Raw genomic sequence first — 11,234 nt, forward strand, 5'->3', positions numbered from 1 at the left:
CTATGTGTATATCGACGACATTACTTAAATTCCGGTTACTATCACCACCATTACCACCACCACCAGTACCAATAATCCACCAGCCCCTCCCTCATCACCTTAACACAATTACTGCAGGAAAACGTTTAAAAGACTACAAGGTCTGTTAATATTTGTGTTTGGTTATGTTTCTTTACCACAGTTCACCTTATAGCGCTTGTTATCATTCTTCTTTGCCTTATTAATCCCTAGTGTGCTCGGCTGCTCTTGTATGTTGTCCCCAATATATTCTATTCAGTGTGTCTTCTTCCTAAAAGTCCAGCCATCTCATCTCTCTCTGAATTCCATCTCTCCACTTAAACCTGTCTCCCAGTTCTCCTTCTCTCTACTTGTCGCCGTTATGATTACCAACGCAATTCATTTCATCACCATAATGTTAGCCTACTTTCACCACCACCACCACCACCACCACGCCATCTGATAGCTGGGTCATGTCTACACTTGTAACCTGTTATTTACGGAGCATCAGTACGCCGGTTTCGTTTTCCTTTTTATTGTAGGATTACCTAGTAGGGTGCATAGGAAGGAAAGAGTGCTTGTATCTGATGCATCAATCACCACCGACGCAGCCATCACCACCACCACCACCACTACTACTACTACTACTACTACTATTACTACTACTACCATCATCACCACTACTACCATCATCAGTTCCTCCTCTAACACCACCGCTAATTCCATCATCACCATTGCCACTATCACCATAAACACCACTCCTTTCATCACTACCACCATCCCCACACCGTTAGCATCACCACAGCACCAAAAGCACCACCACACCAATACAAGACTACCACCGCCATTCACACCAGTACTACACACCACCACCACCACCACCACTTGGTCACACTCGTCAGCACGCTCCTCACGGCAAACCATCACACAACACCACAAACCCCGCGATAACCACGACACCTGCCCCACCACCACCACCCATCACCATCACCACCACCACCACCCACCACCACAAGCACCACTAACACCATCATCCCCACCAGCCGTGCCTCCCTTCTCTTGCCCTTATCTCTTATCCTGCGGTATCTGAGCTCCCCTGCTGAGGGTATTTTGTCGTGCGCTGCGGGGCCTCTCAGTGGTCGAAGGAGAAGCCTGAGGGGCCCCTGGCTGGGTCGTCCCGGGCGCCCATTCTGTAGCTCGGCAGGACGTCTTGTAGGCGCTCCAGGGGCCCTCACCACGACCCTCTCAGTCCACGACCCTCCAGGCCTGCGCCACCTCTCCTCCCTTCCTCCCTGCCTCCTTCCTTCCTCCGGCCCCTCGCCCTTCCCTTACCTTGCTACCTGCTTGTCCCTATCCCGCTTACTCGACTCTCTCTCTCTCTCTCTCTCTCTCTCTCTCTCTCTCTCTCTCTCTCTCTCTCTCTCTCTTCTCATCTTCCTCCTTTTCTACGTGTCTTTCCCCCTGCTTGCTATTCTTTCACAGATTGCTTTCTCTTTTTCTCTCGTTTCCTCGACTTCCTTTTCTCTTCCTCTTCCATGTGTCTTTTCCACCTGCTTACCTTTATCTCTCCCCCCTGTTTTCCGTTCCCCATTTCCCCTTCCCGTTTCCTTCATTATTCTCTGTCGCTCTGTACCTGTTCCGTTTGTTCCGTTTATCACTATGGTTCATTTTGCTGTTTATATAATTTCCTTTCACTCCTTGGCACCAATCCCTTAATTACAGCATCCTTCGGCGCACTGTTATCACATCCTCTGCCACTCTAGCTGTCCCTCGCGCTGTCTATTAATACCCAGACATGCCTTTCTATTTCCCTGCCTCGCCCTGCACCAGATGAGACAGGAATCAGCGAACTAACACAACGAACAACACTCTGGCAGATGATGTCGGTTCAAGATTATATTTTCAGAGTATATTACGTCTTTTGGGTTTCTTGATTCGTTAACTATAGGTTATGTACAAGTAGCAGTAGTAGTAGTAGTAGTGGTGGTAGTAGTTGTAATTGTTGTTGTTGTAGTAGTAGTGGTGGTAGTAGTTGTAATTGTTGTTGTTGTAGTAGTAGTAGTAGTAGTAGTAGTAGTAGTAGTAGTAGTAGTAGTAGTAGTAGTAGTAGTAGTAGTAGTAGCAGCAGTAGTAGTAGTAGCAGTAGTAGTAGTAGTAGGAGAAAGAGAAAAAGACTCACTTTCCTATAAGCGAGGGAAGGCAGACCCCAACGCTGTCCTTAATTGTCCTGCATACCTGACGGAGCCTCGCTGGCCGCCTCGGTCCCGCCGCGCCGCGAGAAGGTGGAATTCTCGACCCTATAATTACCTCATTTGATTTACTTAAGTGGTTTCTTGTATATCACTTGACCGGCATTTGTCTTGCGTTGTTAGTGCGTTATTATTACTTTAGTATTACTGTTATTGTTATCATTTTTTTTTTACTACAGTTTTTTCTTTGCCTTCAAGAACTTTTTTCTCTTCCATATCTTCCATCATTTATTATTCTTTATTTTACTACTACTACTACTACTAATACTAATACTACTACTATTACTACTATCTACTGTCTAATAATTTAAACCTGAAGGAGTGAGTAGAAACAACAAAGAAAACAACAGAAACAACAAACAGCAGCAACAATATAACAGCACCAATAAGATCTAGTGGTGCTCGTTACTAAGAAGTCTCACGTGGGAAAAAAATAAAAAATAAAAAATAAATAAGAAATAAACCGTATCAGCACTCCATTAAGACCTGCGCCACACTCCACCGCGGCACCAACTCGCCAAAGCTTGTCCTTAAAGTGCTAAAGCGGAACAAGAAGAATTTCCTTCCTGATGAGACCAAAAGTACTGGAGGTGTTGCCAGCGTTGCCTCAGCTCTGCAAGTTTGGTACCTGGCTCGCCTCTTGACCTTACCGGTGTAATCAACGGGCTATGAATATTTATGTCTGATGTGGTTTGTTGTCATTTTGTGGCTGATACACATGTGGTTTCGTGTAATCTATGAGTCGGTTGGGGTTTCGACTGGTAAAAGTGACGTGCCTAGGCTGTTTCAGACACTGGACAGCCCTTGTTCGATCATTGTTGTGCAGTTCTGGTCCTTGTTTTACATAAATAATAAAAGTTTATGAGTCAGTTCAGTGGAGAAATACTAGAAAGATACATGAGATTGGTAATATTCCCTACAAGAGGAGATTAAAACTTTTAGATTTGCATTCGTTAGAGAGGCGTAGATTGATAGGGGATCTGACAGAGGTATTAAGTGGCATCAGGAATATAACAGGGCTGACGTTTCTACAAGATTCTTAATGAGGACCATTATAGTAATCAAGATGGGACAAGGAAATAACGAATTCAAGGATGATAAAGTTAAGTTTCAAAAAGACTTGGTTCTGAAATCATGTGATAGATGGCTTCTTAAAATTTGATGAATCAAGGATGGAGAGGAATGATAGGTGGATGAAGGCAAGTATGCTTTATAAAGGGACTGCCGCGTGTAGGGTTGCTGGCTTATTGCAACTTCCCTTGTTTTCTTGCGTTCTTATATTCACCTCCTGAAGGGTGGCAGCATCATCTTCCTTCATTATGCAGGCATGGGGCGGCCAGTGGCAGGCTTGGCGTCCATCATTTATATTCATGGGGCGGGGGTCCGACGCCTCCCCCGCTCAACACTTTGGGGTTATCGCGCATCTCACCAGTTTTTAACATCCTGAGTCCTGCAAGCTTCCTGAAGCACCGCCAGCTCCTGACGGCTTCATCCTGACACCCTGACCTCTGCTCTCCGAGTCCCCTTTTTCAATCTCAAGGTCACAAGCCTCCACCTGAAGGACTTTTCCCGCCATCCCGACTCATCCCGGTTGGCCATCGTTTACCTGGCGCTACTCCAATCACTTTTCCACCTGGTCCCAATCACCCTCCCTTCCCCCTGACTCTCCAGCCGCGGGAGGACGGCGGGGAGCGTGTTCCTCTCCCTGGTGCTCCACGGGGCTCCTTGTTCCTCGGCGGGATCCTGGAGAGTCCCTAAGGAGCTCGCAGGGAGTCTGAAGTGAGGAGCCTCAGGCAGGAGGGTCGCGGCGGGGAGTGCTGGCGGGGGCGGCACGGACTGCTCGCCACAACACTCCTCCCGCGCCCCTAAGAAGAATAGCCCGCGGAAGGTGGTGACGGGAGGCTGGGAGGACCCGTGACACCTCCTGCTGGTGGTCGTGTCGCCCTGGCCGGCCAGGTACAGTGGAGGGCAGTGTCCGCTGTGACGCAGCGGCAACCCTGCCTCCCTCTGCACCGCGGGTGTGAGAAAAGGGAGAAGAATAGGAACAGAGAGGAAGAGGAGACTGCAACTGGAGAGGAGAAAGAGGGAGAAGTGGTGATGAAAGTGTAGCGTGGAGGATGGGGTGGTGCTACGTGCTTGCCGCCTCAAGTATTTTGGTCTTCCTTTCCCTGGCGCCGCCTCAGCCTCAATCGCCTGAGCATGAGCAGGAAATGAGTCCATTGTAATCCCCAAGTGTGGAGTATTTGGATCTGATTACCACTTTATAATACTTCAAAAGAGAGCTGTGATTGCCTCGGCGTCTTCCTCCTCGTACCTTTACCTGCTCCACGAAATATGCAAGTGGCTTCACAAAAACATTATTCCTCACAAAGGTAACATTTGTGTGCCGCACCGAGAAGCGACGAGGAAGGTCGGCACATAATGCTGGCTGAATTACTATTACCAAAATTATTATTATCAGCTCTTACATCTTTGCTGCAGAATGTTAGTGGAAGTAAACACCGCGTAATTGTTCCTTCCCTTCCCCTGTCCTCCTCCCCCCCATTCCCTCCCCCCCTTCTCTCCTTCCCTCCCTTTACTCTGCCTCCACGACCACCACTCCGCCACCCCCCGCCACCCCGGCGCCACGGGGGCCATCACGTCACGTGAAGCCGATGATCCCCCCCCACCTCCCCTGCGATGATCCTCACCCCCAGCGGTCTGACCGCATGCACTGCGCCGTGAGAAACACACCCGCACACAGGACGTGGCAGCCTGACACAGAGCTGCGATTTAGTTGCAGAACATCAAAACGATGCAAGTAATTACACTACTTAGCAGGTTCCCTCATCCCCAGAAAACCCCTCCCTCCCCCACGAGCGGTACATCACACCCCCGCCGCACCATCAGGCGTCAGGACACGTACGGACACGCCTGGGCTGCTGCAGGAAGCGAACCCCGAGACCATTGCCGGGTTCCCGCCCTCTGGAGGATCCGCTCCGCTCAGGTGACGTCCACCGAGTTTGTGACGGTGACGACGCGAAGGGGGAGGAGGACGAGCGTCAAGATGCAGGACAGGGGAGGTGGTGTTGGCGGGCGCAGCGCGGCGCGGCACACCGCACACGATCCCCTTGCCTTGCCCTTCCGTAAATTTTTGCCTCGACTTTCCCACATGCCAATCACGGCCGAGCGGAAACTAATGTTATGGTGATAAAAACGCGGCGGCATATCCGGCCTTATCACATGAAGGGTTTATTTGTTACTGAGGCAGCAGTGTGGGAGCCACTTTCCACCAAAACCCCGAGAACAGATAATGTAAAGATTAAATTAGACGTAACAAATTGGTTTCAAGCCTTGTTAAGTTCCGCAGCTGCAGCACTGCGTCGAGAGGGCGGCGCCGCGCCAGAACAAGCCATTTGCAACGCCCGATGCCACGGATCCCTCCGCCCGACCACCACGCCAGCAGCGCCGCCGCCAGGCACCCACAACACTCACACGCCCTTGCCGGGGTCAGACCAGCACTGTGCTACGGCCGCTGACCACCACCACCACCACCACCACCACCACCACCTCCTCCTCCTCCTCCTCCTCCTCCTCCCTCCTCCTCCTCCTCCTCCCCCATTTCCACCACCAGCATTCCCCTCCCGCTCCCCTCCTCTTCCTTTCCCTCCACCTCTCCTCTGACACTGACGAAGGGGAGGTGATCTAAGGCAATTACCTGCACTGGAGTCACAGCATTATCCATTAAGTCGTGATAAACAACCGTGTAGGAATAATTAGGCCTAGGCGGGGCGGAGCACAGCCTATAATTGAGGCTGAATGAGGGACATGAGGAGCGTGTAATGACCTGCGACCTGCCGTGTCCCTCCGGTGTCCTCCACAGGCAGGCAGGAGGATGAGGATGAGGAGGAGGAGGAGGAGGAGGAGGAGGAGGAGGAGGAGGAGTGCGTTAGAATGACAACAATTTTTTGGAGAGAGAGAGAGGAGAGAGAGAGAGAGAGAGAGAGAGAGAGAGAGAGAGAGAGAGAGAGAGAGAGAGAGAGAGAGAGAGAGAGAGAGAGAGAGAGAGAGAGAGAGAGAGAGAGAGAGAGAGAGAGGGTGCAAACAAGACAAGATGGTGAGTACTAACTAGGAATAATTGAATTAGCATAGTACTACCTTAACTGTTGCAGTAAAACTGTTGCGAGGAACAATAAAAGGAAATAGAGAGGTGGGACTCAGCATGCGTGATGAGGGAGAGAGATGGCGTGAAGGAGACGAGCATCTATATCACCCCCATTACTTTGCGTGTCTCTCTTTATGCAATTCTCTCTCTCTCTCTCTCTCTCTCTCTCTCTCTCTCTCTCTCTCTCTCTCTCTCTCTCTCTCTCTCTCTCTCTCTCTCTCTCTCTCTCTCTACTTCCTTTACTACAGTTCCTACATTAATCCTCTTCTTATTCCTCACTACTACTTTTCATTCTCTTATTCCTTTCTCACTTTGCACTCTCCTCTCTCCTTTCCTTACTTATTTTTACCTTCTATTTATTTTAACATGTATCCCTAATAATTTTTCTTCCTTCATGTGTCACGAATTTCCTCTCACTGGTATTACTGGTGTTATTATTTACTGTTTTTCCTTCTTCCTTTATCGTCTATCTCATTCACAGTTTTAATACAGATATTCAAAAGTTCTTCCTTTACGTTGCTCTCTTTATTATCATTTGCTGCCTTTCCCTCTTCCTCCATCCTCTATCTCACTTATAATTTTGATGTCTTTCACTACTATCCGTCACTTCTGTCCTTTATTAACAATCTGAGACTCTTTTCTTGTTCTAGTCACCTCCAAACATTGTACAAGCTAGAAATTGCAAAATCCATTTCTTTTATACCGTGCTTTCTTGTAGATGCGATGTAAAGAGTCCATGCATTGCTTTTAGTGCTGTGAGTTGATACCTATCGCTACACAAGACTTTCTACTTTCACCCGTATTCTGTCCACCTCTCTAATGCAAGAATTAACCAGTACTTTCAATAATTCATTCCCTTTTCTGGTAAATTATGGAACTCCCTGCTTGCTTTTGTATTTTCTCCTTCCTATGACTTGAACTCTGTCAAGAGGAAGGTTTCAAGACACTTGTCCTTATTTTTCAGCTTCGTTTCTGGCTTTGTTTAGGGACTAGCACCTCAGTGGGTCTTTTTTTTTTTCTAGTTTTGTTGCCCTTGGCCAGTACTTCCTCCAATATAAAAAAGAAAGAAAAGTGAAAGGGTTAATGCAGATATTCACAAGTTCTTCCCGTTGCCTCGCTCTCCGTGCTACATATCACAATATTTCCACTCCACTCTCTCTCTCTCTCTCTCTCTCTCTCTCTCTCTCTCTCTCTCTCTCTCTCTCTCTCTCTCTCTCTCTCCCCTCCCTCCTCAATCTCGTTCACACCATTAAAAGTGATATTCAAACACTTCTCATTTCCTTTCCTCCTCCTTACCATGTAACACTGCACTCTCACTCACTCTCACTGCATTCTCACTCAGGTTTCGTGTGTCCTGTCCCTGCTCGCTCTTCTCGTCATCTGTCACGGGTTATCATCTCACTACTTTACCGCCACTATCTAACAATTACTGATAATGCGAGAACGAACGAAGATAAAAAGTTTCAAGCAGTGTATCATTTACTGTCTAAAATTATTCATAATGCGAGAACGAAGATATAGAAAAGAAAGATGAAAAAAAAAAAATCCTTGAATGTTTTGCCAGAATTTCAATATCATGTCTCAGCAGGAACAAGATCACGTCAGAGTCATAACATGAAGAGAACGCTCATTTCAGCATCGAATCCCGAGAAGAACATAATAATTCTAATATCACGACAGCGAGACTTAAGTAATACGAACATTGCGTCTGGAGAGCATAGTGATTTGAGCAACGATGCGAAAATCCCCTGCAATGAGACGCACATCAACAACGGAAGCTGATAACACACACACACACACACACACACACACACACACGGTGGGAAGGAGAGACCAATGTAAGAACAGCTTAAAAAAAATCAGTACGTCTTGATATTACAATTATTAACATTATTTATTTACTGTGTGTGTGTGTGTGTGTGTGTGTGTGTGTGTGTTTACCCTTCCACACCGAAAACATTCAGAGTAATAAGGAAAATGCGAACAAAACCCCCCTCCCGGAAAATTACACTGTCTAACTATCACTGTTATCCTTACTACTTATATATTTTTTTTCTTCTAAGTCGAGAACACGAAGACGAAAAAAAAATTAAGATAACAATGTAAAGTTTCGGAAATCACTACGCATTATCATCATCAATATTATCAGTTTCTTTTCTTTTTTTTTTCTTTTTCTTTTACCTGTGGGTGCGTGTTAGTGTTTTCTCTTATACATCGAAAACAAGAACGTTCCCTGCGATGTTATCCTCTTTTATAGCGTCACTTTACTTATCTTCCCTTCATCAAATCGCATCAAAGAGGAACACGAGGGGGAGGGAAAGGGGAAAGAGGGGAAAGGTGGAAGGGAGAAGGTTTAAGGAAAAACACAAGGAAGAGACAGGGAGGAGAAGGGGGAATGAGCACATGTATTCTGCCTGACACAAGATACACTCATATGTTTTACCTTACTCGAAAATCTAATTAGTTTCAGTAAAAGAAGGAAGGGTTGGAGGTGCAGACGTGAGGAGGTTGAGGGGAGGGAGGAAGTAAAGAACAAGGGGTAGGGGGAGTAAAAGAGGTGGCCTGAGGAGGAGGAGGAGGAGGAGGAGGAGGAGGAGGAGGAGGAGGAGGAGGAGGAGGAGATCATAACCACATCTTTATCTATTTTGTCTGAATTTATTATTATTATCATTATTTTTTACGACCTTATTCATGCTGAACAAAACTCCGGAAGCGATCGGTCTTCTGCTGTCGTGATCAACTTAACCAGAGAGAGAGAGAGAGAGAGAGAGAGAGAGAGAGCGAGAGAGAGAGAGAGAGAGAGAGAGAGAGAGAGAGAGAGAGAAGGGGAGGAGCAGAGGACAAAAGTGAACGAATGTATGTTTTTTCTTTGCGATGTTAGTGAACCTGCTACGTTCCCATCACCACCTGACGCCTCTCCAGTGCCAGTTAACCAATATTTTTTTTTTACTTGTAATGGTAAACTCTGGAATTCCTTGGTTGTTTTGCGTATTTCCTCCAGCCAGTGACTTGAATTCTTTCAAGAGGGAGATTTTAAGACACTTCCAATGATTATTTACTTTGTTTTTAGACTATCCTCTTCAGGGACTGGCGCTTCCTGTTTTTTTTTTTTTTTTTTTTGTCCCTGGAAAGATGCCATCTTAAAAAAATATATATATAATCACCTTCGTATACACTTGAAGGATTCGCAAAATAAATCCTTTGCGTTCTTAAGGCAGGCCGGACACTTGGTGAGGCCCCGCCAAGCGTGGTGGGTGCTTGCACCAATGTTATCACCAAGGCCAGCCACGAGGGACAGTTAAAGTTGCATTAGGCTTGTGTAACACTTACCAGCTGATATGTATTGCCACTGATGCTTAATGCTTCAAAACACTATCAAGATACGCATGTTGTTATATGACAACAGGCGTCTTCATAATCACTGGAATTATTTCCCAGGCACGAGTAATGATTTTAACGGTAGCGTGGCCGAGCGGTCTAAGGCGCTGGTTTAAGGCACCAGTCTCTTCGGAGGCGTGGGTTCGAATCCCACCGCTGCCAGTGTTTTTCAAGCACTCATGAGCTGGCTGGGTGGCCAAAATGGGAGCCACACGAGCCGAGCAACTGCACTCACCCTCTGCGCGCGGCGCCCGGCACCGCGCCCGTCCACAAATAGTATATGTACTGTCGGGGCCGCGCCACATTTCCTACGCCACATTTCCTACAGGACACATCAAATACAAATTAAGCAGTTTTTAGAGTAGTGACATATTTCCTACAGAGATACAGCATATCTCCTACACGCAGTAGGTGTAGGAAATACGCTGGGTATCAAGTTGTTATGTAGGAAATGTGCCTGACACTTGTTTTTGTGTAGGAGCTGCGGCAGTATGGTGCATCCGGCATAACTCCTACATTTATACTGTCATATCTCCTACAAGTAAAAAATATGATTGTAAAAACTGGAAGGCACATGAATTAAAATGGCACTTTTTATTTTTCAGTAAAACTTACATATATAAAATATGGCATTACAATGATATTTTTTTTCATTTCTCACTAAAACGTACGTATATATATAAAAAAAAAATTACTATGGCACATTTTAAACGTAAACTTCAAGCCTGTCTTGAATGGCAGTACGACAAGTGGGACATGTTGCCGGGTTGTTAGCATCTGCTGCTGATACAAGGATAGTTATGCAATCTGCACAGAAGGAGGCATGTCGGCAGGGCAAAAGAACAACTGTCCTTTCCCTTCGCCTTAAGCAGATGCTGCACCGAAGTTCGGGAGGAACATCTTGAGTACCAGCTGCGTTGTCAGGGCCTTGATGCTCATCCCCACTTTCATCAGCACTGTCTCCAGGAAGTTGAAATGCTGAAACAGAGCTATCAAATGTGTAAGCGACAGCATTAATGTATTGGGTTAATTGGGTTAGACTTTGATGTCATCAAGGTGAAGATGAGTGGGAATGAATGACCTTTGTAAAATCCAAGTAATGTGAAGAGCTGGTAGAAGAGTGCAGGCACAGTGTAAAAAGTACCATCAAAATTCCATTCCTTAATTGTGGTCATCAGTGGTACCAGGGTTAGAGAATAAAAAATAATTGCCAAATGACCACTTCCCTGATCTGTGACGACAGATCTGAAGTTTACGTTAAAGGCCTGGGCCTCTAAGCTTTCTAGAATGTTGGCGCACTCCTCTGCAGTGTGTGGTTGCCTCGGTTGAATTCGGCGCTTGGCTCGAAGCATGCTTCGCTCTACAGATGAGAAAGACACATCTGCTCCATGTTGGTGATGTCTTGTTACCCGCCTGAAGATCTCGGAGTTGCTGGTAGAGCCCACATCCTCAGCAGCCTTCATCTT

General features: G+C 46.6%; 1 protein-coding gene, 1 long non-coding RNA gene and 1 other non-coding gene across 3 annotated transcripts in view; 1 reads left to right on the forward strand and 2 right to left on the reverse strand.

Moving 5' to 3' along the window:
* Nucleotides 1-11,234, reverse strand: part of LOC135111850 (uncharacterized) — a 98,939-nt gene that overhangs the window by 29,528 nt on the left and 58,177 nt on the right. The gene's annotated exons all lie outside the window — the stretch shown is intronic.
* Nucleotides 9,849-9,930, forward strand: Trnal-aag (transfer RNA leucine (anticodon AAG)). Its single transcript has one exon. It is a non-coding gene; the product is annotated as a tRNA-Leu (tRNA).
* LOC135111837 (uncharacterized) overlaps nt 10,782-11,234 on the reverse strand; it is a 1,376-nt gene continuing 923 nt past the window's right edge. The window contains exon 2 of the mRNA XM_064025549.1: nt 10,782-11,234. This exon is cut by the window's right edge and continues 81 nt beyond it. Within this exon, the coding sequence (XP_063881619.1) occupies nt 10,782-11,234 (453 nt within the window).

This window comes from Scylla paramamosain, chromosome 22 (genome assembly GCF_035594125.1).
Source record: "Scylla paramamosain isolate STU-SP2022 chromosome 22, ASM3559412v1, whole genome shotgun sequence".
NCBI lineage: Eukaryota > Metazoa > Arthropoda > Malacostraca > Decapoda > Portunidae > Scylla > Scylla paramamosain.